Source organism: Aptenodytes patagonicus, chromosome 14 (assembly GCF_965638725.1).
Source record: "Aptenodytes patagonicus chromosome 14, bAptPat1.pri.cur, whole genome shotgun sequence".
In the NCBI taxonomy this organism is placed as follows: domain Eukaryota; kingdom Metazoa; phylum Chordata; class Aves; order Sphenisciformes; family Spheniscidae; genus Aptenodytes; species Aptenodytes patagonicus.
Genome location: NC_134962.1, coordinates 15,438,856 through 15,466,042, shown reverse-complemented (window position 1 = coordinate 15,466,042; position 27,187 = coordinate 15,438,856). Strand labels below are relative to the sequence as shown.

The following is a 27,187-nucleotide window of genomic DNA, read 5'->3' as shown; positions in this document are numbered from 1 at the left end:
GCATTGCACCTCCTGCATTCACAGCAGCTGGCTGCAGGGACCGGTGGGGTTTATTTTTTGCTTTGCTTTTGTATTTTAAAGCAAAACCAGCAATCACCAAGGGTCGGTTTCTTTTCTCGGCTTGGGAGGGGCTGGATTTTGTGGTTCTGAAATGCTCGGCCCCGGCTGAAGCTCAGCACCTGAGCTCCAGCAAGAGTTTCCTTTCCCGGGGGTGGGATAGAGGTGGTGGTGGGAGTGGAGAAGGGGACCTTTCAGGATGAGCCACCAGCAGCGTGGCAACCTCAAAGTGTCCCCATGAGAATGTTTCAACACGCTTTCACGTTTGATCTTTCTCTAGTCGACCGTGTTTACGTCCCAGAGCAAAAGCTGCCTGTCAGGCTACGGGTGCCTCCGGCAGCATCCCCAAAAGCACTGGGCTGTGGGTACCTGTGCCTGGAGGGCTGGGAGAGCTGCTCAGTGCGTGGTTTTGCTCCTGGCTGCAATATGTGGCCAGGGAAATAGGAAGCAGGCTGAGAAGAGAGAGGAACATCCAGGACTCTGTGCAACGTGGCGGGTGAGAGCTGCACGTTCCGGGGGCTGTGCATTATGCAGATCGCATGGGATTATGTAAAACCTCTTTGTTCATCCTCCCCGTTGAGGGCAAAGAGCTCCGCGGGGCCAGGACAGGTTGGGGGGCGGAATCTGCAGCCGCACAGATGGTGACACCGGGGCTCCAGCCACCGGAGGAGGACCTCCCCTGCCTGCCTGTCCCGCAGTCCCTATGGGCATTTCCCACATTGCTTTTAGCTCTTTGGAGGCAGGTCCCAGCCTTGGGGAGCCCAGCGAGGATCCAGCACCAAGCTACAGCCTAGCCCAGCTCTGCCAAGCTTAGCCATGGCTAAGGTCCACCTCCGGAGGGAAGCGCTGGGAATATGTCAGCCATCTCGAGTAGCATCTCTTCACTGATGGCTGTTTGCTAGTGAGCAATATTCACCACTGCAGATGCCTACACCCATGAAAAGTGCAGTTTATGGTGCTCCTACCTACGCTGCTCCTCGGCATGGGCTGGGAGCCTCTTTCACACAGTTATTCCTTACTGCCATCATTTTTGTCTTATCCAGTAGACATGCTTTGAAGGGTACATTGAACTGGTGGTTTGTTTGATTTATTTAAAATAACAGAACCCATCTTTTGTTGCTGTTTCACACTTGTTTGGCTCCCAGCACCGAGCCCTGGTCCCCACCTAGGCTCAGTTTGGTGGTTTGGTGGTTTGGTGCCCAGCTCGCACACCCATGGGGATGCTGCAGGGCATGGGTGCTCTCCCGGTGGGCAGGGGTGGCTTGTGTCCCCACGGATGAGTTCCTGTCCCGGGTTGAGTGCCGGGTGTGACCTGATCTCACCTGATGTAGCTCATCGTGGCGGTGCTGCGATGTTGGGGCAGCCTGAAGCCCTCCCTGGTACCTGTGGGCCACATGGGCTGGGCTTACGTCACTGCTGAATTTTCGTCTGGCTTTCCCCTACCCCTCTGGCCCTCTCCAGTGTGCGGATGAAGAAGGTTTCACAGCCCTGTTTGGCATGGACACCCAGCTGAAGCTCACTCTCCTGCCACTTTGCTGCTGCTCTGAGTTTAGCACTAGTATTTTCCCTGCTTTGTGCTGCATTTGCACCAGGACTGTGCAACGCCCTGTCCTTTGAGTCCCTGCTGCCCTCCTCGGCTGGGTGTCCGGGGCTTTCCAGGAGGGCTGGAGGGCTGGGGTTGGGTGTAGTCCCCAGCAGCGATGGGCAGGACCCCTCCCCTCTCCCCATCCCACCACCGTCCAGCACTGTCCCCCCGTGCTGCCCCCAGCCCCCAGCAAAGAACTTCCACTCACAGCCTCTCCCCACAGGGTGCACAGACCTCCCTTTGCTCGCTGGTTACACCTTTTACTTTGAGTTTCTGAATTTGTGACATTTTGCTTGATTTTCCCATGTCTTTCCCCCTCTGGCTCTCGGTGAACCACCCCACGCCTTCTGCAGGAGGCGGCTCACTTGCTCTGCATCTCTCTTGCTGGGGCCACGGGGACGTCTGAGCCTCCACAGAGCAGCCCCTGCGCCTCTCCCGCTTGCTAATCTGGCACAAACGAGTTTGTCGTTCAAGATGCAATAGTGCTGTGAGTCAGGCATTTTGCAGAGCCTGGCGTTGTGCAGCTCTATTGTTTCCCCAGATTCTCAATGACACTTGTTCAAAGGAGCCCTCGCGGCCGTGACGTTTCTTGTGGGTTGGGAATGCATTGGGAGAGTCTCCGGGATCTCACGTGGGTCCTTCCAGCCCACTGCCACAGGGCCAGATGCTGCAGGGCCATGTGGTGCCCTTTGACTGTCCCGCAGCAGAAAGCTACTGCTCTTGGGTTTGTTTTCCTTTTTCCCCGGCCCTGATGTGATTTTGCAGTTATCCCGTTGTGCCCTGAAGAGTGTCCAGTGGCTAAACCTGTCCTCTTTCATGTCTCTGCCCAGCACCGAGGCGCTGGGATCTGCACCATCGCTGTTGCTTTTGCCTGAGGGTTGTTGTCCCACAATTTTTTCTTTTTGTGGGATTTTGCTGTTTTCTCAGCATTCTTCAATTATGATTTCATATACCTCCCGGAGCTGACTCACTGCTGACACCATCTTCTCTGCGTATCCGAGGGGAAGCCAAGCCAACGTGACTTTCTGGTCTTATTCCCTCCTCTGCCTACACGGTTCCTTCTTCTCCTCCAGTCCTTCCTGTCAAGCACGGCTCCCTGCGTGCCATCGCTTCCTCGAGGACACCTCGCCACAAGCACGGTGCACACCTTGCTTCATGCAACATGTGGCTGTCATGCTCTGGGTGAGTCCTGGCATCGCCTGCGGCTGTCTCTGCCGATGCTCCCAGGGCTCGGAGCACAGGCTGGGCAGGGGAAGCCTCCACGTTAGCCCCCCCTCTTGACATTGTGGCTGCAATTTATGCTAAGATCGACAGAGGAGAGAATATTTCCCTTTTTTCCCCCAAGTCCTTGAGGGTGTCAGAGGAAAAAAAAATCCGCTCTGCCAGCTGCTCTGCTCCGAGGGCTGCTGCCTGGAAATGCCTGCACCAGGGATGGGGAGCGAAGCAGGCAAGCACCCATGCAACATCCCCCAGCGCCATGGCATAATGCCGAGTCAGCGTTTGCTCCAGAGCCTGGCCCGCACCAGCTTTCCAAGAAACTTGGGAGGAGGAAAAAAAAAAAAAACACCAACCTTATTTTTTCATTTGCAGCTGGAGCGAGGCCAAATTTTGCAGCAGGACATTTTTTGGTGAAAATGGAGCTGTTGTCTTCTGGCCAGCACCCGTTGAACAGCTCCTGCCCGGCCACCACCGTGGGACGGTAGAGCCGGGGCCAAGAGGGGACAGCCGAGAGGCACCAGCCTGCTGCCCGGCGGGTTTTGGGGCTGAGCCTGCTCCCCGCTGAGTCCCCAGTGAGGTGCCGCCGGAGGGGACCGCCTGCCTCTCCTGCGGGCTGCGATCACAACTTTGCTTTGAAAACTCTCCAGTGCTTTGTTCTCCCCCTGATACAATCCATTTGGAGCAAATGCAGTCTCGGAGCATCTTGCCAAGCCCGCAAGCTTTGGGGAGGCTGCTGTGAAGCATTAGCAGCAGATAAGGCCTCCTCGGGGATGGATGTCTGGCGAGGGAGGCGGTGGTGGACGAGTCTCGCCTCTTCTTGTCCCTGGCCTGGGGACACCGCTGACCGGGCAGAGGAGCCTGCGGGGCCTCCGCCAGCTGGGGGATGCCAGCCTCCGCCTCGGCTCCTTTCCCCAGTGGGCTCCAGGGCCTGATCCTGCACACCGCTCCTTGCATCCCATCGCTGATGGTCCCCTGCCAGCCAGGCACCCTCGGGTGCCCCAGCATCCCCCAGCTCCCCGGGGAGTTCAGTGCCAGACCAAGCAAGGGGCAAGGGAACGTGGCTTGGTGGCAGCGAGGTTGGGATGGAGTCCCTGTGCTGGGGTCCTGGTCCTGAGCCCCAGGACTGCAGGAGCTGAGGCTGGACTCACCCCACCTGCAGCCATGAGTGCAGGAACTCATGCAGCCCCTGGAGGCAAATTTCCCCCCTGCCTTGTCCTGCCTGGTTCCTGTCCAGGCATTGCTCCTGACACCCATCCCCTGTGCCCTCCAGAGGGCTGAGCTGGCCCCGTCTGCTCGCCTGACATCCCGGCTGGCTGCAGCGCGCCTGCTGCAAGCCCTGGCACTCCCCTCGGCTGCCCCCTGCTCCCCCGGCCCCTATGGCTCCGAGACTCTGCATTTCTATATGCAGCACCTATAAGCAGCATTTATGTGCTGCATTTATGTCGTGCAGCATTTGCATGCAGCGCTTACACCACGCAGCAGTGACATGCAGCATTTATATCGTGCAGCATTGACATGCAATATTTACATGCAACATTTATATGCAACATTTGCGTACAACATTTACGTGCAGTATTTATGCCACGGTGTTAGGAGGGGAGAAGAGAGGAGATTTCCAGCCCCGCTCTGTGCATGGGTCAGCCTGCAGGCAGGCAGTGTTAGAGGTGCAGGCAGGGATGCCCGTCCCTGCGAGGTGCCGGCTGGGCGGTGGGTGAGCGGTGCGGTAAGCCCGGGATGCAGGCTGTCCCCAGCCCGCCGGTACCGCAGGGACCCAAGGCGCTCGGTGACAGTTGACGGGGAGGGGTGGGGGGGTGGGAGCGGGGCAGGGCGCGGCGGGGGAGGTTAATGCCGTTGTAAGCCAGGGCAGGGGGTCTCCAACAGACGAGGCCTTGCTGGCCAGATGGGGAGACTCGTCTGCTGCGCGCCGGGGCCACAAAGGAGGGTCCCCTGGTAGCAGCTGGTCCCAAGGAAGAGGTTAAGGAGACACGTGTCTGGGCAAAGCCCAAGGGTGGCAGACGCAGCCCCGGCCTTTGTCGGGGGTCACCTCCCATCTGACAGGGAGCAGGTGGGGTGGGAGCCTCCCGTGCCCGGGGCCGGAGGGTTGGCGGACGGTTCCATCACAGCCCCGCCGGGCAGCGGCCGGCTGCGGGGGCACGGCACTGCCTGTGAGAGGTATTCAGCGCCATGCTGCCTTTGTTGCTCTTCCAGATAATGAATCTTTTTTTTTCCTTTTTTCCCCAGAAAGAATGGGAACGGCCCCATGGCGGGAGATGCTGATGGGGGTTGCAGGATGCCCTGGCCCAGAGCAGGGGACAAGGCAGGGGACAGCAAGAGGGTGAGTGGCTCAAGGACAGGGGCAGGGTCCAACAGGGACCAGCACGGGCATCCATTCTGCCTACTCATTTCTGGTACCATCAGGCAAACTCCAGGTGACCGATTCATCCCTGGGGCCGGGACTGGCCCGGCTGCAGCCCCATGGGCATCGCTGGCCCCAGGACCCACTGTGGGTGCCAGGATCCAGCCGGGGCACAGCCCTGCACCCCTCATCCAGCTTAGGCCCCCACTGCCCCCTCTGCTGCCCCTCGCCAGTGGCGTGGGGCTAATTTCAATTATCTTCTCCAGGCCATATGAATTCTATTAATATCAAAGTAATGAGGTAATTACTGTGATTCAGAGGAACGGCTGGGGAATTGCTTGGGATAGGATTTCGCCAGCTGAGAGGGTAAATTAAAACCTCTCTTTGGAAAGGAGCAAAGGGCTGTATCAGAGGTGAGCAGGGGCCAGCGGGTGATGTTTGGGGTGTCCTTCCCTGGGGGGCCACTGCTGCTGTCCCTGGGTCCCCTCTCATTCTGGGGGCCTCCTTTGGAGCCATGGGCTGGATGGGGAGCCCGCAGGAGGGATGATGCCCCCCATCCCCTTGCCGCAGCCCCTTCAGCCCCTGCACAAGCCCCTTCAGGCTTGTGCCCGGAGCATCCACCCTGGCTTGCAGATGGACCCCCCTGCTCGGCCTTCCCCTAGCCATGTGGGTTCAAGCTGCTGCCCTGATGCTTGGTTTAGGGATCCCTTAAAAGCAGCACTGAGATGGGCAGTGTATGTCCTGCTGTCGGCAGCAGCCTGGGGCTCGGGGCTGTGGTGGGTCCTCTCGAGGCATGCGGGGTCCAGCAGCCCGGGGAAGGACGGGGAGTGCTCACAGACCCTGCCTGGCCCCTGAACCCGAGGAACTGGAGCTTTTCCAGGTCCAACACCCTTCCCTGACTGTCAAAAAGACCTGGCAAAGCTCCCAGTGCCGAGCTCCTGGGGACCCCTGAGCTTGCTTGAGGGAGCTGGGCCGGGGACCTGAAAAGACCATTGGGAAGGGGGAAATAGCAGGGGCCACATATATATGTATACGTCCTCTTATACAACAAGCTCCAGCTACTTGTCAGGCTGAAAAAAGAGCTTTGCATGGGGCAGTGAATGGGCCCCACAGAAATGATGCCCACAAACGAAGGGAAGGGGCCCCTCCTGCATCCCCTCACCAGCTGTGGGGTGCTTGGGGATGTAAGCAGAGCCTGGTCCCAGCTGCAGCGGGGTTCCAGCTGGGGACTGGGGACAGTGTTGGGCACAGGGAGGGCAGGAGGCTGATCTGGGGGAGCGTGCGTGCAGCTAGGGGGTAAAAATAACTCTTTTTGCAGAGCCGGAGTGTCACGGACGCCTGCCAAGTGGAGAGGAAGCATGAGGTGCCTCCCAGGTCCTTATGAAAGGAATTTGGTAAGGAAGAGGAGAGAGGGTTTTGGGGCCATGGTGCTGAGCAGAAAGCCAGGGCATGCAGGGGGACCCTGCTGGACACCACTCCACAAAAACCCAGGCTGGGGCTAGCCCAGAGCCCAGACTAACCGGCCAGTGAGAAGAGGTGAGAGTACCTCTCCAGTGCCCCCTTAGTCTGGATAAGGAAGGAATTTTTTTACCATGAGGGTGGTGAGACACGGGACCAGGTTGCCCAGAGAAGTTGTGGATGTCCCATCATCGAGGGGGCATCAAGGTCAGGTTGAGACATCAAGGTCAGGTTGGACGGGGCTTTGAGCAGCCTGATCTAGTGGCAGATGTCCCTGCCCATGGCAGGGGGTTGGACAGGATGGTCTTTGAAGGTCCCTTCCAACCCAAACCACTCTGTGAGTCTATGATAACCAACAGGCTGAGCAGGCAATGGCCAGCCTAGGGGACGCGTGACCCCTGTTCCCCGTGGGTGCTGGCCTGAGGCTCTGAGGCACAAAGCCATGCCTGGTGAGATGAGCCGGAGGGAGCAACATCCCCCATTTCTCTTGGTGGTGCCACTTGTTTTGCAGCAGCCGCTGCCCCACTCAGTACTCCCTCAGGATGGGAGGGGGGTCAGGGTGGGTGCTACAGTTTGTGAGCTGAGCGTGGAGGTTCTCAGCTGGTTGCAAAGCACTGCCTGCGCTCCTCCGGGTCCCAGGAGGGGTTTGCCCTCCAGCAGGCAGCACCCAGCCAGGTGGGTGGGTTTGGGCAGAAGGTGCCCCAGCGCCCAGGTTGGGGCTCCGACCACCCCCCTGCCCACGACAGGCCCCGGCTGGCTGCAGAGCAGCTCTTTGCTGGCATCTGCTGTCAGCTTGAAATCCTGCAGTTGCCTTTTTCCACGGAGCGATACCGAAACTCGGCCCAGAGCTGTTCCTCGCCCCACTCGTGGGAAGGAGGAACGGTCCCCGGGAGGATGGGTCCGTCATCCACCCGCAGCATCCACAAGGCCAGCAGTGCCCCGCAGGGACGTGGCCCTTGCAGGGAAGGTGAACCCCCGGTAGAAGGATGCGCTGAACTCAAAAACCTGATGCTGAAGGTGGCTTTCCAGCCAGACCTGAGGGAACATCACTCTGGGCTCATAAACAGCCTTTTCCCGAGACACAAGGCTCTTCCCATCCCTCCTGCCCCTCTGCGCTGTGCTTGGGACAGGAGGCTCTTGCTGCGGCATTCCCTGAGCCAGGGAACGAAGTAACATCCATCAAGGTTTCCTGCTCCAGACAACCTCGGTGCTGTCACGTTGACGGGCCATCAGAGAGAAACAGTGGCAGCGGAAAGAAGTGACATTTATCGAAGCTCTATTTGTTGAGTTAAAAAAAGCCCAGGGGAGCTGCGAGTGCCGGGATGCTGCCAGGTCCCTGCGCCAGGGGACCTGGCATTTCCCACGGGCATCCCAGTGCGATGGAGGAGCCAGGAGGGGACGGGGCTTTCAGCCCGTGGCTTTGCTGGGGCGCATCAGCTTTTGCATGGGCACAGAGGCACCGGGAGGGGTGCGCGGGGGTCCCTGTCTGCAGGTCCGCATCCAGAAGCCCTCTCCGTGCATGGGACTGTGTTTGCCAGGGACAAGGGTTTTGCTTGCAAGTGTGTTTGTCTGCCTGTCTGTTGCCCCCCTGAAGTTGCAGCCCACCCCAGGATTTTAGCAACCCCCTTAGCAAACACGTGGGATGCAACTAAAGCCAGGCTGGAGCAGCTGGGGAGCAGGGAAGGGTTTGATATTGCTAAACAAAGCACCTGGAGGTCAAACGCCCCAGCAGGCAGCATTGCCTGGGCACGTGCTGCCTGGAGGGAAGATGCTGCCCGTGCCCACGGGAGAGGCCACATCACCAGTGTTGGCCAGCAGACAACATCTCTGAGCTCCCGTACATCACCCATGCAGCCAGAAAACACAGCAGCGATGTGCCCAGCGCTCCTTGCAGGCCTGGTTTGAGCTAAGACCTGCCCGCCCTCCCTCTGTGCCTCAGTTTCCCCATGAGCTCTGGCTCTGGTGCTGCAGATACTGCAGCCACGGTGCCAGGGGACATACAGAATCGTGGGTGGTATCTCCAGCAGCGTATCCCACCAACTCTGCAGTCCAGGGGATGCCTCTTCCCCAGTGCCCAGCAGAGAGGAAACAGCATTTTCATTTGCAAGCTGCAAATTAACCAAAACATGGGGTGTTTGCCCCGTTCCCTATGGAAGAGGCCAGTGGGGCGAATCAGCCCAATTGAAACTGCAAACATGACAGCAGATTTTACAATCTGCAGTTCATGTGCTGACTTTTATGATTAATTTATGTCCGTTAAATTACTCTAGGGGCTGATTGAAGTCCCTGCCACGGATGCTGCTTGGTCTTAGAGCATCTGAAAGCCAGAAGCTGCAGCAGGCAGTGAATATTGGGCTTTAATGTGTGACAACTTTCGCATTTCCCAAAGCTCTTTTAGCTCCCGGGTGCTGCTTTTTCCCATCTGGTCTCTTGCTCCTTGATGGAAATGATCCTGCCCTGATAACACAAGGTCTGCCACGTGGTAGCAAAAGTATTTTCACACCATGAGAATCCAGCTGATTGTGGCTGTCTTACAGGGATCCGGTAAGAGAAGAGCCTGGACTGAGATGGAAGAAACTTTGTAGGGACTAATTATGTCCCAAAGCAAACAGAAAGTGCTCTCAAGTTAAAGGATTCAGAGATTCCAGTGATTTTAAAGTCAGACAATGCCATTTTGCTGCATTTCCTGCATAACAAAGGATGAACCCATCTGTTAAATACATATTGCATATCTAAATCTATTAATATCTATATTAAAATCTATCTATATGAATATCTATCTGTATAATAAAAGCTATTTTATTTCTCTTCCCAACCCTTCCAGGGTTTTCATGGGGCTCAGTCCTGCAGGGCAGGGTCAGTGCCATGCCCCCCATGAATTCCCAGGGGACACTGAGCAGAGCAGCACTACCCCGGTGCTGAGGGCTAAGGACTGTTGGAGCATCCCGAGCACCTCCGGCAGCCTGAGATGCTACCTGGATCCCCGCGGTTCGGGAATGTTGTCCCAGGGACTGAATGTGAGCTCTTAAGGTCTTTTATTTTGTTTCAGAAGGGATTAATTTAATTAACGCAAGTCACAAAACATCTCACGGCACTCTATAAATAGACTGGTGGGCTCTGACACAGCTCCTAGCTACGCCAAGAAATGAGTCTAATAATAGCTGCTTAACGACAGAGTTCAGGGGACTGGAGAGACTGTGTAAAGAAAATGTCAGGACGGGCTCAACCCTGCGATGGCAATCAGCTGGGGAAGCAGCATCTGAACAGGTCGCTGAGAAAGCACCGCTGGAGAGAACGGCTCGGCGTGGGGGGCACGGAGCCCGTCGCCGCCCGCACCACCAGGTCCTCCTCCTGGGGACCGTTTGGAGGATGGCTGGAGACCAGCGATGCTCTTTCCAGCTAAAAAGCAGCGATTTCCCCTGGGGCTGGGGTCAGGGCCCTGGCAGCACCCCCGTCCCCGCACTGCAGCCTCCCGTGCTCCCCAACCCCTTCCCCTCCCACCGCTCCTGCTGCCAGGGAGAAATTCCCAGCTGGGCTTTTGTCACCGACGCACGCCTGTTTCTGCGGGAAGTTTCTATTTCTGTGAATAGCAATTTTTCAAGCAACTCCCCCCCCCCGCCTGCTTCCCTTCATCAGGAGCCCTGATGAATGCCACTGGCATGCCTGGAAGCTGCGACTCACTCCCGCGTGCCAGCCCCAGCCAGAGCCTTCATCCTCCACCCTCCCATCCTGCAGTCCGTCCTGCAGCACCATGGCACGGGAATTACACTCACGATATCTTGCAGAGGGTCAAATGGAGCCGGGACCACCCCATGCACTGGGCTCCCAGCCCTGGGACATGAAGGAATTCCTAGGAATTGAAGGAGCCTGAGCAAAAGCACGTTTGAGAGCCTGACCAGGGGAGCAAAGCCTGTGGGAAAGTCCCAAAAGCAGCAGCACCTTTGCTTGGGGGGCACCAGGACCCCCAGGAACGTGGAGTGCCCCACCTCCCCGGGCCACAGCTCTCGCCTGACCCAGCTGCACAGAGGAGCCAACAAATGGGTTTTGTTTTGGATTAAAGTCTGGAGCCAAGACCCCCAGTGCTGCACCAGTCTGCTGAGCCCTATTGCTCCCCTCCTGACATACCCCCTGCTCAGCTGGGCCTCCCCATTTGGGACCAGGGTCTTAAAATGCACTTTGGGCTCCCAATTTGCATTAGAAGAAACCAACACCTGCAATACTTGCCTTGGGTCTCCATCCCACATAAGTAATTGATGCAATCGCCAAAGGAATATTAATTGCTGAAGAAGGGGAGAGCTGGCGGTCCCACAGCCTGTGCAGCAGCAGTGGCCGTGGGATGAGCTTTCTGCCGTGACCCCAACGGCTTTAGGAGTCCCCGAGCACGGCTGGGCCAACAGGTCTTTGTATCTGCAGCCCCCGTAGCTCCAGGAGGGCGATTCCTCATGTCCTGCATCTGCTTTCCCCAGGCTCAGTGCCTCTGTGCTAAGAAAACCTGTCTTCTAACGAAGCCCGTCTGCACGGGGGCTGGAGGGAGATCTCTTGGTGGGGATGGGGTGTGGCAAACGTCTCTGCAAACTCAGAGCTCCCTTGGCCCTGGGGCAGGGACATGGGTGACTTGGGGGAAATAAGTGATGCTTTTACCTAGGCAAATCCAGCACAGGGGCTGCGCAGGTGCCTGCGTGTCTGTTTCTCTGAGGGAGGTGAACTCGGCGTGCCATCCCCTGGCTCTGGGGACCGTGGTGTTTTCTCCATCCCAGCAGCGGGATGGGGAAAGGCCGGGCTCCTCCCTCTGCTGGGCATTGACACCATCTGGATGGCTTCCTTGCATCCAGGCCGTGCTTCTCAGCATCCACGCTGCCAGGCACAGAGCCGAGAAACAAAAGAAACCAACCCAAACGGTGCCGTTCTTGCTGCACTGAAAGCACTATTTAGAGTTCCCGCTGCTGCTTCAGACGGGAACGTGGCCTTAAAGGCTGGAAATATCAAAAGCAGTGCTGGGAAGAAAAAAAAAAAACCAGACAAACTGCTGATTGCAGCTGCCTGGCTGGCAAATAAAGTGAGTGCTCCCAGAGCGGGTGGCACAGGAAAAATGAGCCCTGTCTCCACTCGAGGATGAAAGGACAAAATCCCTCTCTGCTGTACACGAACTGAGTGGCACGGACCGCCGGAGTGGGGCTGGACGGCCCCGTGGGGTGTGGAGGGGACGGGATCATAGGGAAATACCTTTGGCTGGGTGACGGGGCGGTGTAGAAGTGCTCGCTACAGCGAGCAGCACCATCCCGCAAAGGTGAGAAGTCACTTAAGCCAAACTCTGGACCTTTTAGCAAAAAGAAAATCAGGAATATTTGAACTGTCTGTTTTGTAAAGAAATAATCTTCAGGGTTTCCTCTGCTGCAACCTCAAGAAATTCCACAGCTGCTGCTGCGTGGGAGGGAGCCCGGGGAGCATTTTTCCCCTCTGTGCGTGGCTGATGCTCAGGACTGGCTGCGGCCCCCGGCCAGGGAAGGGCTGTGCTGAGCAGCGCACGCTGTGACCCGCCCTGCCCGGGGCGGCCAGAGCCCCTTGCTGTGTCCCCTTCCCAGCCTGCAGTAAATGTTACTGAATTCTTATAAATCCTTGTGTTTTGCAGGGGCTCAGGGACCTCGGTAGCCCCATCCCAGAGGCCTCTGGAGCCACCCAAAGCGCTATGAGTGCAAGGGACACAGGGGATGTGCCAAGAGGTATTTTCACTCCTAGAGGTATTTTCTACTCCTAATTGCTGCCTCTCGGCTGCAGAAAAAAATGCCGGTCTGCCAAAGAAAACAAAATATCATTCCTGTTTTCAAGAAGCTGGACAAGCAAGGGAAAAGCAACACAGACTCTTCTGAGTATCTGTAAACACCATCTCCCTCTGCCTTGCTGCTGTTTAACACCCGCTGGGGCTGTTAGGAGTTGCCTGCCCTGGGGTCACCGCAAAGAAACTGGCTATGGAGAAACACCTTGGCCCACGGCTGGATGCAGGCAGCCCCTGCCCTGCCCTGCCCTGCCCTGCCCGGTGGGGCCTCCAGAGCCATCGCCTGCCCCTGTGCTGCTGCTGGCCCCTATAAAGGAGCCAAAAGTGTTTTGGGAACCTGGTGCACGGCATAGAAACCCCTGTAATGCAGCACCCACCCTGAGGTGCCCCGCAGGGTCTGGCTGGGCGGCACCCCTGGGCAGGGGTGCGGGAGCAGGGTGCTCCCTGGGCTCCCTGAGCATCATGCCCAGCCCTGCAGATTTATGCCCCAGGCCTTCGGCCCAGTGCTCTTGCTGGGCTGCCAGACCCTGCTGCCGCTGGGCACCCCACCGTGGGAGTGGGCTGCAGGCGAGGGGGGCTGTGACTGCCGGGGGGCTGTGGTTGCCATGGGGGGGACTAGGGGCTGAGCCAGCTGTCCCCTGCCCCGCTCCCGCTGCTCCTCCCGCGACACAGCCCAGCACGGGGACCCCCAGCACACCCAGGGCCAGAGCCGGGACAAGCAACGGAGCACCGGGGACCTGGGTCCCTCCCTGTGCCCCATCCGGGGCCGGAGCGGGGAGCACCGGGGAGCACCGGGGAGCCGGGTCCCCCCGCCCGCCCCCGTACCCCATCCCGGGCCGGAGCGGGGAGCACCCGGCTGGCTCCGTCCCGGCGGGGCGGTGCGCGGGGCGGTGCGCGGGGCGCGGAGCGGCGCGGAGCGGGGCGGCGGGAGCGGCGGGGGCGGCGCGGCAGGCGCGGAAGATGGCGGCGGGCAGGCGCGCCCCGCGCACCGGGCTGCTGGAGCTGCGCGGCCCCGGCGGGCAGTGGCTCCGCGTCCTCCTCACCCTGGCCGAGGACGCGCTGGGGGTGAGCCCGGCCGACGGCCCCGGCCCCGCCGCCGGCCCCGGCGAGGCGCCGGCGGCGCAGCTGAACGGCGGCGAGGCGGGCTCCGCCGTGCCCGAGGCGCTCGCCAACATCAGGCGCACGGTGCGCGTCGTCAAGCAGGACGTGGGGGGGCTCGGCATCAGCATCAAAGGTGAGGGCCGGGGCGGGGGGGAGGCACCGGGCACCGGGACCTGTTGCTGCCGCCTTTCCAGCAGCTCGCTCCCACGCTTGGAATAAAACCCCGCGGGGGGGAGCGGAGCTGGGTCGGGGGCTGGGGTCGGGGGCTTCACACCCCGGGCACTGCCCTAACGCAGCCTTTGTGCAGGACAAGGAAAGGGGCGCATGGCAGTGACGGGACCCGAAACATCCCCAGCCCAGGGAAAGAGCGGCGCTTTGGGGTGCAGTGGTGACCGGCCAGCCCCTGCCTGCTGTGCCCCGGCTGGAGCGGGGGTCCCCGGTGTTTGGGAGCTGGAGGGGGCTTCCACTGCCCCTTTGTACGCAGGGGCAGGGTGCTGTCTCGTGAGGCAGGTGGGACGCACAGGGTACCCGGTTACAGAAAAGCTGCCCTTTTGCAGCCAAAGGGAGGGCTCTGCCAGCGTGTCCTTGTCCCCTCTGTGCCCCGGGGCTGAGAAATGCCCTTTTCAAACTGTTGGCAAAACGAAGGAAGCGATTGTAAAGCCCTTGGAGATCTCCAGGCGCGGAGAGCTGGGGCGTTAAACCAACGTTCTCAAGCTTGGAGACGCCTGCTCCCGGAGAGCTGAGCAGTGGGAAGCCTCCGTGTTATAATCCCTGTTTTCCCTCCCGAGCTGCCCGGCTCCTTGGTGACTCGCCTGAACTTCAGGCTGGAAACTTCTTGGGGCAGGGACGGCGTTTCTGCCTGCCTTTGCTTTTCACGTGGCTCCGAGCGTGTTGGAAAGTCCGTGAAAGGAGGATGAAGCGGGCAGCAAACAGGCAGGCAAAGGGCCGTCGCGGTGTGTGGGCGAGAGGGTTCCTAACTCTGTGTGCCGGCAGGGCAGGCAGCGGGCTCGGCAGCCCCGGGGGCAGCGGCAGGGCGGCTCTCGCCTCCTGACGTGGCTTCTCCCAGCTCGGAGGGGACACGGCCGCAGCCTCTGGCTCCCTCTGGAAGTGGGAAGGTTTTGCCATGTGGATGTCCGGGTGCTGGGACTGGATTGAAACGGCCCCGCTGGCTGTGTCTGCGGGGTGCCTGAGCCTGCCAGCCCTTCCTTTTGGGAAGCATAAAGCCCCCTTCGTAATAACCCCTTGACTGCCAAGTTATTGCTAGCTCTGTGGCTCTCCCAGGAAAGGAGGACCGTCACTTGGTTCAGTTAAAACTTTATTTTTGCAGTGACGTTTGTGGAAACCAAGTAGTCGCCATCCAAACGGCGAGCTAGAAGCTGTTACAAGCGGTGGGGCAGCCCTGCCAGTGCCACTGCCGCTGCTGGGGGAGGGCATCGCTCCTCCTCACCCGGGCTGCTGACGCTTCGCTGTTAAAAAGCATGCCAGCCGCATTTCACCCGGGGATGCTTCACCGCAAACCGGGATGTGGGTGAGGTGTCCTGCCTTGGGACGTGGCGAGGGGACGGGCGCCATGGCTGCTGGGCTGGCCTTCCCCTGGCTAGCAGGACAGTGGGGAGCCGAACTGGCGGAGGCTCCTGGTGCTGGCAGGGGCTCTCGGTGCAGGCAGCCCGGGCGAGGAGCCGCTGCTGTAAGGACGGGCTCAGCAGCTTGAAGCAGCCCCCGCGGGGGCCTCTGACAGCTGATAACCAGAGCCCCCCGAGGGGCTTGGCAGGCGTCTGAGCGAGGAAATGCCTGTGGCACTGGCTGGGAGCAGCCCTGGGGCAGGCGGTGACAACAGGCTGGGCTCAACATCTCCCTCCGGGATGAGAGATCATCTCACGGAGGCTCCTCAGGACAGGCCGTCCTGGGGCGTAGGGCACGTCAGGGGTTGCTGATCCCTGGCTGCTTCTGCCCAGGCTGGGGCTTGGCGGTAGCTGCTGCACCGCGTCTCCCTGGCACGCAGGCGGCGACGCTGCTTGGATCTCCCTGCGAGTTCAAAAGTTAACGTGCAAATTGATCTCCTCGAGCCGCTGGGAGGTTTGAATAGCATCCTTTTAGGCTGGAGAATGGGGAGCAGCAGGTAAATAGGGCTACTGTGCGGAGAGGAGCAAACAGCCAGATTGGTTCACTTCTCCTTAGCTCTTTTGCCTCTCCAAAAACATTCAGCTGTCTTATCTATTTAGATCATGAAGTCCTCAGAGCAGGGATGGTCGCTTAGCACACGCGATTAATAATGCAAATAAAGACATGCTTTCCTGCCAAAATTGATGGGGAGGTGGCCAGGGTACGTGTTCGCTCTGCGAGGAAACCTGCGACCGTTCGGAGTGGTTTTGGAGCAATCATCTTCGCCTGCTGTAAAGCCTCAGGGTATTTTGGCTACTGTGGTTGTTAGGAGTGTGCCATGAGCATCCGAGGAAACAGGGCGGCGGGATGTCCCGGCATGGCACGGCTGAGCGCTGGGAGAAGGGCTCAGCCTCGCCGGGGCTGGTGGGTACCCGAGCATCCCCCTCCCCACCCACTCCTCCATGTGCTCCAACAGCCACAGCCGCTTCGTTTCTCTTCTGTTTCAAGGTGGCCGAGAGAATAAAATGCCCATCTTGATCTCCAAGATATTTAAGGGGCTGGCAGCGGATCAGACCGAGGCGCTGTACGTGGGGGACGCCATCCTCTCTGTGAACGGGACCGACCTGTCCGAGGCAACGCACGACGAGGCGGTGCAGGCGTTGAAGAAGACGGGCAAGGAGGTGGTCTTGGAAGGTAGGAGATGAGGGTGTGAGGGGGGACGAAGGTCCCCCTGCTTCTGAGGGGCTGATACCCATTTTTCTGGGTGATGTGCTAGGAGCATGGGGGTGGCACGTTGTCTGCATAGGCATTTGCATACTCTTTCAAATGGAAAACAACATGTGCAGACTGGTTTATCAGCTTGTCCAGAGAGCTGGAGGTAACTGCTGGGATCTCCCTCCAGAGAGGGAGAAACATGTACCACTGCTCGATGCCCAGCGGCTCCGTCTCCTTGCTGCGGGACCATGGGCAGGCAGCGATGGGAGGCGTGGGGCAGGTTTATGGGCTTTGCGACTCTTCTGTCGTACGGTGTCACTCTGAGCTCTGCTGTTCCTGGGGCCATGGAAAACTTTCTGCTTTTCCTGTGATTTTCATTTAAACCCGCATCCTCAGCTGGAGCGGGGCTGTGCGGCTCTGCAGGCTTATGCCAGCCGGGAGGGGGTACACCGGCACCCTGCTTCTTGCTGGGCACCTTTTGGTTTGCTGGGGTGGATTTTGGGCAGGCAGGAGGAGCAGGCTGCCGGGAGCAGGCAGGGCCAGCTCAGGAGTGCAGCCGCAGGAGCTGCCTCCCCGGGGGGTGTCTGGCAGCTGAACCCCAAGCGCGGCCCCCCCAGATCTGGCAGCTGAGGCTACAAACATCCCAGGGATCGCAGCCCTCGCTGTCCCAGGGGAGACTGAAGCCGGTCCCCTGGGAATGGGCTCCCTTTTGGTACCGGGTGGCCGGTCCCTGGTGTCTCCTAGCCCTGTGGGGGCTGGCAGGCCGTGGGAGCCCCCCGAACCCCGCTTGGGAAGTGGGTGAGGGCTGATGGGTTGGGACGGTGGGAGGAGGGACTCCACTTTTCTCCTGTTACACTTTATATCACGTCTGTTTGCGCTTGCCCACTCTGCCAGCTTGGCCAGGAAGGGGTGAGCACCCAGGGTCTGTCCCCCAGGATGGGATCCTTCCCCTCCCCTCACGGCTGACCAGCGCCCTGGGCCACCCCAGCTAACAAGGAGGGTCTCGGCACCAGAGACCCTTCCCGGTGCGGTTGTAGCGCTGCAGATCCCAAAGGGAGGTTTTATTTGGGAGCAGCGCTCTGGGCTCTGCCTGGACAAAGAAGAGCTCTGTGTCTTCTGCTGCCAGCAGCCGCCGTGGCTCTTGCTTTCCTGCGCTTTCCCCAGATTGTCTCAGCTCCAGATTTTCATTTTTAGCTTCGCTCAGCCCTTTCTGCTGTGGGTTCCTCCTCTCCTGGGAGCCGCAGGACCACGGTTCAGCCGGAGGAATGTGCTGCTCTGCACAGCTGCTGGGAGCAGATACGGTTGTTGGTGGGGTTGGTTTTTTTTTTTGACCAAAGAGAAATACAAGAGCCTCTTTCTCTGGGAGTCTGCGAAATTCCTCCCCGTAGCCGCTGTTCTCGGACCACCCTCTCTCTGTTATTTTCTTTTCATCCTTTACTTTGGCGTGGGTTTCCTTTCTGCTAGAGGTCCTGCGGGAGGTGGAGATGAGCTGCCCTTTCTGTAGAGAACAACTTCTCTCCCTGGACCGCCTCCTCCTCCTCCTCCTCCTCCATCCCCCTGGGGAGCCGGGTGCTGCCAGGTTGCCCTCCCAGGAGGCAGCTGCAGGCAGGGCCTTTGCTGTAGCTCGCTGAGCTCAGGTATGACCCGCTGGGCTTCTTAATTAATTAAAACTGCCAGCAGGTACCCTTGAGAGGAGAGCGGGGCTGGGCTGGCTCCCACCACGACACACTGGAGGCTTTTTGATTAGTTTGTAGCTGATGCCATTGGGCTCCCGCGGCGCAGTGTTGCTCAGGGGTGTTGCAGGCAACAGCCGGAGCGGGGCAGGGGTTGCTGCCGCTCGTCTGATTGCAGACATTGGGTACACACATGGTGCATCTCCATCTCCTCCCTGTTTTGGGTTTGCTGGCGCGGTACAGCCCTGCCTGTGGAGGATGGCGGGGCTGACACTGTGGTGTGGTCCCTGTCGGGCTGTCACTGCCCTGTGGAGGTGATGGCCCTGCCTCGGGACGGGGTGTCCCCTGCCTTATACCTGCCACCCCGATGGCTCTCCAGGAGCCGTCCGGCCGAGCGCCCTGCCCTGGGGAGGGGTGGCAGGGCTGGGGGGCAGAGGGTGGCCTTAAAGTGCCTGAAGGGTGGCAAAGGAGGGGCTTCCCTGCTCCCTTCTCCTGCTTGGGCTCGCTCCAGGGCTCGGTGAAAAGCAGCACGGTGGCCTTAGCATCAAGCAGGCGCTTTCTGGATCCCTGCGCGCTGCCAGGGGAGACTCTGACTTCCCTTACGGTTACTGCGTCCGTGGGTCGGGACGGTGAGTTGGGGTGAGACTCTGCAAAATGGCAGAGCTGGGAGGTGATGTGTTTTAATCCAAATATCAGCAGTGGCTCCACGTGCCAGATCTTACCCCGGGCTGCTCAGCTTGGCTTCTGGCTCCTGGGTGTCGTTGCTGGCCGGGCATGAGGACACGCAGATATCTCTCGGCGTGTCCTGCCAAGATTTTTTTTTGGATGTGCCAAACTACTCTCTTGATATTTGCAGGAGGAGTTTGGCTGTATTTATATTACATTGTTATTTTGGGGAGAGTTGCTCTCCCTTACCTTATTTTCCCCTGTTTTTTGGGTTTTTTTTGCATTACTTGGTTGGATAAACATCCTTCCAGCTGCCCTGAGAAGGGATTCGGTTCCAGGAGTGGTTTTCCCGGCGAGGCCCCTGTGCCGTATTGGCACGGGGAGAGAAGTGGGGAGGAGGAGCAGGGGCAGCCACAGGCGTCTCACCTCCGTGGCAGCCCGGGGCTTGTTGGCTGCAGGGGAGCATCTGAGGCTGTCGCAGCTCTCCAGGACTCATTCGGCCAAGTAATAACTTGGAAGCTTGAAATTCAGAAAAGCTAAGGGGTGCGGGGAGAGCGTAGCGCTGGGGACGCCCATCTCCGACAGGCTGATTGCCCTAACCGTGGGAAGCCCAGAAAGTCACAGAGGGTGGAGATGTGTATGGTGTGAAATGTGAAATACCCACAGAATTTAGGTGGCCCTGGGGTAAATAACACACGATGCAGAGTGGAAGGGGGTTTCGAGCGGAGGCGGGTGGTGGCAGCCAGGATTTGTGCAGTTCCCTGTCTCTGCCACTCTTCGGGGCTCAGAAAGGCTTCCGGAGAGAAAGCCCTGAGGTGGCCTCCAGCCCTCTGTGGGACACTGAAGTGAATGACTTCTGGCAGGTGTGATGGTCCTCGGGCTCTGAGCAGCTGGGCTTTGCCCTCGGCAACACTGTGTGTGCTCTCATGGTTTCAATGTGGTAATGAACCAAAGCAGAAACAGAGGCTTTGGACCTGCCCTGGGATGATGCAGAGAGACAGTGAGGGTCCACATCCTCCTACCTCCTCCACACCTTGCTGCCCTGAGGCTTTGCTTTCCCTGGGGAGTTTTCTGGGGACGTTGCTCCTCCGTGGAAACAGGGAGAGTTGTCCCATGATCTCCCTGGGATCACTCAGCACATGGGTCACTGCTGGCCATGCAGCACAGGTGAATATTTAGGAACGAGCTGGGGCATGGCATTTGGCACTGAGGGCTGGGACAGGGTCCTGGGGCAGGAGGGACAGCGGTGGCACCCCCATCCTGCAGCATCCCACGACGTCTTCCTCCCTGGGGTAGAAGGATTTGAGCTGAGGCAGCTGGGACCAGCAGCTGCTGCCTTGTTTGTGCTCGGAGCCAGGAGCAGGGGACGGTCCCTGGGTGGGATGCTGGACAGGGCGGCTCTGGCAGCCCCTGTGCTGAGCGTTTTGGAAGCACATCACAGTGTTGGCTTGAAGTCTACAGGTCGTTTCAGAGTGTCTCTTTGGGATGCGTGTTTGCTGCCCCCCCCCCGATTTCACATGTTAATTTTGCATTCTTAGTCCTGAGGCAGAGAGGGACCAGCTGGAGATGGGCCTAGCATCTCCTTAGGGCCAGTGCTGGATCTCCAGGACCTCTCTGGAAGCCTTCCTGATGCGATGGCTACCCGTACGGTTGGACCTTTTTGACTCACAGCCCCATACGGATGCTGCTGGAAAGCTCTCGGGGGGGAAACAGTGGGACCCGTCCTACCCCTAACTGGCAGCGCGGGCTTAAACCTCTCCACCGTGAACCTGTGCCGTGATCTCCGGGCTGAAGCAGAGTGTGCCAGCACCCAGCTGGTGGCCCGAGCAGCAGGTGGGTGCTCTCGAGCCTGCTGCTGGGTGTCTGTGTGGCTGGGGCTGCTTTCCTGGCTGGAGGAAGGTTTGTGGCTCCTCGGCAAAGCCCGCCGGGGTCAGGAGCTTGGCCTCGGGTGGTGCCGAGCCATGAGCACGTGCGTGGGGCAGGTCGTAGTGACTCAGGATCGAGGGCGCAGAATGCTTGGTTCCGGCTTGTTCCCCATCCTTGGGAGGGATGGGTTTGTGGAGGGGGAGGATCTGTTACCCAAGAAGTAAAACCAAGGGATTTTGATGGTTTTGCCCCTTTCTGGAGTGCTGAGGAGAAAAAACCCAACTGCAACAGAGAAAGAATAGCAGGGCAGCCCTAGGGCCTTTGGTTAAACGTGTCCCCGATGCAGCTCGCTGTGGGGTTCAGGGTGCACGCGATGCTCTGGTGATGCCACAAGCAGCTGCTCACATGTGGCCTCCCCAGAGACTTTTGCTGTTCCCTCAAAACCTAAAATAAAGTGTTATTCAGTGCAAAACCCTGAGTGGCTAGAGGTCCTATTTGTCCCTTCTCCGCTGTGCTGGAGGAGCTCAGTGGGACAGGCTGTCTCCCCAGGGGAGCAGAGAGCCTGCGTGGAGGCAGCGTGGCGCTGGGGACCGCGTGGATTTGCCCAGCAGCCACCAAGAGGGCTCTTTGCCTGCTGGAGGTGCAGTATTTCTGCCGAGTGATTTTTGGAGAGGTGCTGGCTAACAAGAAGAGGGCAGCCAGCCTGGGAGCCCCAGCACGGCAAGGTGTTAATGAAGAAAACCACCAAAACACCAGTACAAGAATTACAGTTACCAGTAGCAGAGATGATGCATAATATGGTCTGAGTCATTTGCTTTAATGAGATGGGTGTAATTAATTAATCCATTCAATACCAGGCGATTCCGCTGCAGTGAAGGGACTGGCAGAAGTGCAGGTCAATCCACTATAAAGTCCATGCCAGGAAAACTCCACGGCTTCGTTTTTGCTTTGCAGGGATGGGCAGGGGTGCAGTGGCTGCCGCTGCAGAGCGGGCTGGGGATGGCACTGTCACACTGTGTCCCCTGACCGTGCCGTGTGTCTCTGAAATGCAGCCTGCTGCTGTCGTCGTCGGAGACATTAGCTCCCATGGGATGGTGGCCTGGCCCCAGGTGCGCATCTCCCCAGAGAGCACCGCAGCCCCCATCGCATCCTGGCTCCCTGCACCGGCTCGGGAACCCGTCGGTGCTTCGTCACCAGCCTTAAATCCTCCTTAAAGCCATGTGCTGGAGAGGCATACGCACTGGCCATTGCCTAATTCTCCCTGCCCTGTCCTGGGCCGGGCACTGCTCCCCTCCTCCTCTGCTCCATCGGGACGTGATCCCACCATTGCACAGCTAATGTCGGTGATGTCCTCTGTGTGCCTGGGCAGCCGTGGGCTGGCGTGGGGACTCCGCTCGGGTTTCAGCGGCTCAGTGATATCTTCCTGAACTCCAGTTACTTCCCAGGCACCGTGATAATGGCCAGTCCCCGCTGCCGAGATTAATGACTCGGGGTAAAATCCAGCCCGGCTCAAATGCCTGCAGGAACGCGGCGGCTATTTATAACAGGAGGTGCAGGGCACGAGGCCCCACGCCGCCTCCTTGGCCCTGGCCACCGTGCGGGGTAACCCGACCCACGTGCCGCAGCGGTGTCGCAGCCATTTATAGCTGTGACATTTATAGCTCTGCCTCCCCGCCATGCCCCACCGCTGCTCGTGTGCGGGATTTCAGGATTCAGAGGTTTTGGGGAGCTCACTGGGATAGGAACGAAGGGAAGATAGGTGGTGGTGGGCAGGTAAAGGATGGGGATGGTAGGCTCTGCGTGCAGACTCTCTCCTGGTGGGAAAAGGGCTTTTTTCTGGCACAAAATCAGGCTGCTGCGGCTTTGCTGCAGCGATGGAGCTGGTCCACCGACCAGCCACCTACAAGAGTTGGCTGCAAAGCCAAGCTCGTGTCCCCCTCCTGCCACCCACGCCGCTGACTTGGACCTGGACTGAAACCAGCAGTGGCGGCTGGGGACACGGCAGCAGGCACGTGTCTGTCCCATGGCCCTTTCCCCAAGGGCCACCAAAGAGAAGCCCTTCCCCGGCGCCACCAGCTGGTCCCATGCTGTGCCCAGGGCAGGACCACGACTGGTCCCACTGGGATGCGGCGTACGGGGCATCCTCCCCTGCTCAGTCAAAGCTTTTTGGCTGGTGTTGCTGACCTAATTTTCAGGATGTAGGCTACGGGGCCCCATCGATTTGCGGTGACTTTCATCTCCCCCTTCCCCTAAACCTCGGGAGCCGGCTGCCGTCCCAGCGCGGCTCTGAGGGCTCTGGCTCTGGAGGCAGACTTGCTGGGGACTGAAAGCTGGTTTCTTGCCCCTGGTTTATAACTCATGGGGCAGGGCCATGCGAGCTGCGAGCACGCAGTTCGAGGCTTTTCCTGGGGCCAAGCCACGGTATTTGAGAGCTCTTGTTCCCAGTTGGCGGTGGGACCGGCTGTACCAGCACAGTTTGGCCTGTGTAATTTTGGCCTGGGACTCCTGCCCATTCCCCGCCCCCTGCCTCCGTGTGCCGCCCTGGGGACCTGATCAGACTTGGATCTGTGAACTGATCTGGGTTAAAGGAAAGAAAAAGGGGGAAAAGGCCATTTTTACCCAGCCTGGGAGGCTCCCCAGGCTGGGATGGTGGGGCAGAGGCACCGGGAGGATCTTAGGTGTCATGTCACCCTCTGGTAAGACCTCACCCACCAGTGCCATCCCCTCCCCACACCCACAGGGATGCTGGGCAGAGGACCCGCTGCAGCACCCATGGGTGACGGCTCCGGGGAGGTAGCAAAGGAGGTACTAGCTCTGGTGCAGGGACAGTGCAAGGGATTTCAGGGGGGCAGATGGGTGCTGGTGGGCAGGATGAGGCCGCCATGGCCCATGCTGTGCGCTCAGCTGGGTGCTGCCTCTCTTCCAGTGAAGTACATGAAGGAGATCTCCCCCTACTTCAAGAACTCCTCCGCAGGGGCGACGGTCAGCTGGGACCCCTCTCCCGCCACCCTGCAGAAGCGGTCATCCCCCCTCCTACCCCCTCGGGAGCTCCGGGAGGGCAGGACTGTGCCTCTGAAGATGTGCTACGTGTCCCGCAAGTGCCTCCCCGCTGACCCGGAGCACAGGTCAGGGCGTGGTGCCGGGGGATGGTGATGCCACTGTGGTGCCCCGGGGCAATGAGGGCCGGCAGGGACCCAGCGGGGCCGTGTCCCTGCAGGTACCTGGAGGTGTGCTCGGCGGACGGGCGCGTTGCCCTCTTCCTGCGGGCGAAGGACGAGGCCACGGCGCAGTCGTGGCTCGGCGCCATCCAGGCCAACGCGGGCGCGCTGCTGCCGCGGGTGAAGGAGGAGCTGCGAGCCCAGCTGGCGGGCGCCAGCACGGCGGCCGGACGGGATGTCAAGCACGTGGGCTGGCTGACCGAGCAGGTACCCCCATGCCCCCTGCTGCCCTTCACCACCGTGCTGCCGGTGGCCCTGACCCCCTCCCCTTGCAGCTCCCCGGTGCCGGCACCAGGAACCTCTTGGCCATCCTCACCGAGAAGGAGCTGCTGCTGTACGGCAGCCTGCCGCAGAGCCGTGACGCCCTGGGCAAGCCCACGCACAGCTACCCCCTCATCGCCACCAGGTAGGGGCCACTGGCCCAGCGCCCTCCTGCCCTGCACGGGGGACAGGGTGGTGGCGGTGTCCAGGGGTCAGGGCAGGGGCTGGGGGCCAGGGCAGAGCCCCGGGGGTGGTGATGGAGCGCCAGGGTGGTGGCAGAGCCCGAGGGTGGTGGTGGGGGCTGGGGGTCAGGGCAGAGCTCCAGCATTGGTGTCAGAGCCCCAGGGTGGTGGTGGGGGCTGGGGGTCAGGGCAGAGGCCCGGGGATGATGGCAGAGCCCCAGGGTGGTGGCAGTGTCTGGGGGTGATGGCAGGGGCTGGGGGTCAGGGCAGAGCTCCAGCATTGGTGTCAGAGCCCCAGGGTGGTGGCAGTGTCCAGGGGTCAGGGCAGGGGCTGGGGGCCAGGGCAGAGCCCCAGCATTGGTGTCAGAGCCCCAGGGTGGTGGTGGGGGCTGGGGGTCAGGGCAGAGGCCCGGGGATGATGGTATAGTCCCTGGGTGGTGGCAGAGGCTTTTGGGGTGATGGTGGAGTCCGGGGGCGGTGGCAGGGCCCTGGGATGACGGCAGAGCAGTGGGGATAATGGCAGAGCCCGGGGGATGGTGGCGGCGTCCGGGGGTGCCGGCGGGGCGCTGGGGGTGGCGGCGGCGCCCCGGGGCGGTGGCAGGGTGTCGGGGCCCGGGGGGTGCCAGGCGCGGGGGTGGCACCTCTGGGGGGGTCTGGCCGCGGAAGGTGCTGGCCGCGCGCGGGGGCGCATCCGCGGGGCTGCAGCGCCCCCTGCCGGCCCCGCCGCGCAGCCACCACGGCGGTGCGGAGCGGTGCGGAGCGCGGCGCTGAGGCGCGGCGGTGCCGCAGGCTGGTGCACTCGGGGCCGGCCAAGGGCTCGGCGCTGTACGAGGCGGAGCTGTCGTTCGCGCTGCGCACCGGCACCCGGCTGGGCGTGCAGACCCACCTCTTCAGCCTGGAGAGCCCCCGCGACCTGGCGCTGTGGACCCGCCTGCTGGTGGACGGCACCCACGGCGCCGCCGAGCTGGTCCAGGAGGTCTCGGCAGGTCAGCGGGGAGCTGGGGGGGCCCGGGTGGCGGGGCGGGAGGCCGCCGTCTCACCCCTGTCCCCGTCCCCAGCCTGCACATGGAAGGGGCAGGATTGCACCCTGTCCATCCACATTGACAAGGGCTTCACCATCTCTGCCACCGAGCCCGGGCTCAGCAAGACCATCCTGCTCCAGCAGCCCTTCGAGAAGCTGCAGATGTCCTCCGACGACGGCACCAAGATGCTCTACCTGGACTTTGGTGGCCCGGAGGGAGAGATTGTGAGTTGGCTTTACCGTCGCCACCCCCCACCCACGCTCCCACCAGCCCCGGGGGGAGAGGGGGAGCAGAGCACCCGCCCTGCGCACAGCACCCACCCTGCGCACATCACCCAGCCTGCCTGGCACGTGGGGGTGAGGCATGGCTCATCCGCCCACCCCTGGCCGCACGCAGCCCCCGCGGTGCACAGCCCTTCCCAGGGCCCCAGTAAGGCTGTGGTGGGGTTTGGGGGGCTCTGGGTGGTCCCTGCCCTCCCTGCCGCAAGCAGAAAGCTGGCTGCTCCAGGAACAGCCCTCCCCATTGCAAACATCCCTCCGTTCCTTTCTTGCAGCAATTGGACCTTCACTCCTGCCCCAAAACCATCGTCTTCATCATCCACTCCTTCCTCTCGGCCAAGGTGACCCGGCTGGGGCTGCTGGCGTGAAGAGGGAGCGGAGCGCCGGGCAGAGCAGCCCCAGCCCCGGGCCGATCTATGCACCTCCCTCCAGGCCAAACCCAGCCCCAAGCCATCCCAAGGAGACCGGAGCCCCCACGGGGTCACGCCACCCCCGCCAAGGAAAAGCACCATCCGGCTGGGAAAAACAACTCCTGGGGCGTTTGGGGGGCAGCGGTGGGGTGAAATCCTTCTTGGATGGCAGCACCGGGACTACTCCGGTCCCTTCTTCCCCTCCTTCCTCCCACTCCGATGCTCAGCAGCGGCTGGAGAAGCCCGGTCGGAGCCCGCCGCGAGCGGCCACGCGGTCGTCACCCCAGTGCCTTGTGAGATGATATTTTCTGTACAAAGAACCCATTTGTATCGATGTTTTATATTTATATCGCCCAGTTAAAAATGCTGACGCGGCAGCTCTCGCCCGCCTGGCTTGGACCCCCTGGAGAGTCCCCAGGTCCTGCAGCACAGGGACGTGTGTCTGTCCCCCAGACAGACAACCGGAGGGCTGGAGACCGGAGCCAGCTCCATAGCGCTTGAGAGATGGGAACTGCAGATCAGCTCTACTTGCCAAATTTTTCCATATTGTACCGGATGATAGGAACCACTTTTCTTTGTCGGAGTTGGACGGTTCGTTTTATTTTGCTAACTCCTGGGTCACTTTATTTCTCGGTTTAGGGGGGAGGGTTATCAGGTGGCTGCTGGGAAACAACTTTTATGAACCAAAAGATTCTGCATGAAAATGCCTTTTTTTTGGGGTCAAATAAACATTGCAGGTCACAACCAGCAGGAGCCAAGATCTGTCTCCTGGTTTCGCTTGGAGAAGTAGAAAATCTGTACGCGGGCGATACCTGGGCTGTGCCTCGGGGTGTTTTCTACCAGGGGAAGGAAAGGTTTTACTTGGAGGCTGGGGGACGTTGCTGTGAGCCGGTGGTGTTGGCCTGGGGGTGCTGGGGACCCGGGGCGGGGGGGGAGGTTCAGATGGGGGCAAAAAGTCTTTTAAGGCGCCCGATGCTGCGCTGGGCGCAGCAGAGAGGGACACGCTGGTACCTGCGCCAGCTTTGGCGATACCAGGTGGGTTTGAATAACCTTCGCTTTGTGCTTTGGGATGCTCAGCAGAGGGTGGGCATCGTTTCCAAACTCAAAAAGTTGCTTTTTATATTTTCCTTTTTCCAGTAAAAGTAGCTGCCTGGCTGGGTGGCAGCAGAGGCTTTGAACGTTGTTCCCTTCACGTGCCGCCCTTGCTGGGAAAGTCAGGCAGCGAAGGCAGCCCTCGCGGCGTGGT

The 27,187-nt window shown here is 60.2% G+C and overlaps 1 protein-coding gene across 2 annotated transcripts; it reads left to right on the top strand.

Annotated features, from left to right (window-relative positions):
- Window positions 1-13,407: 13,407 nt before the first annotated feature.
- SNTA1 (syntrophin alpha 1) lies at window positions 13,408-26,698 on the top strand. 2 transcript variants are annotated; one of them, XM_076351988.1, is made up of 8 exons: window positions 13,408-13,681; window positions 16,159-16,344; window positions 23,497-23,695; window positions 23,788-23,995; window positions 24,064-24,194; window positions 25,021-25,217; window positions 25,290-25,477; window positions 25,807-26,698. In XM_076351988.1, exons 1-8 carry the CDS (start codon window positions 13,408-13,410, stop codon window positions 25,897-25,899), a joined length of 1,476 nt encoding a protein of 491 aa, XP_076208103.1. In that variant the 3' UTR covers window positions 25,900-26,698. The 2 variants fall into 2 exon arrangements, with proteins under 2 accessions (XP_076208103.1, XP_076208104.1); XM_076351989.1 differs by lacking the exon at window positions 13,408-13,681 and adding an exon at window positions 15,814-16,074.
- Window positions 26,699-27,187: the final 489 nt, after the last annotated feature.

What these genes read in the sequence shown, in the direction of transcription:
- SNTA1 (XM_076351988.1), top strand. Translation starts at nt 13,408, where the DNA reads ATGGCGGCGGGCAGGCGCGCCCCGCGCACCGGGCTGCTGGAGCTGCGC. An exon ending in CAAGGAGGTGGTCTTGGAAG is followed by an intron (nt 16,345 to 23,496) that starts GTAGGAGATGAG and finishes CCTCTCTTCCAG; the next exon opens with TGAAGTACATGAAGGAGATC. An exon ending in CCCGCTGACCCGGAGCACAG is followed by an intron (nt 23,696 to 23,787) that starts GTCAGGGCGTGG and finishes GTGTCCCTGCAG; the next exon opens with GTACCTGGAGGTGTGCTCGG.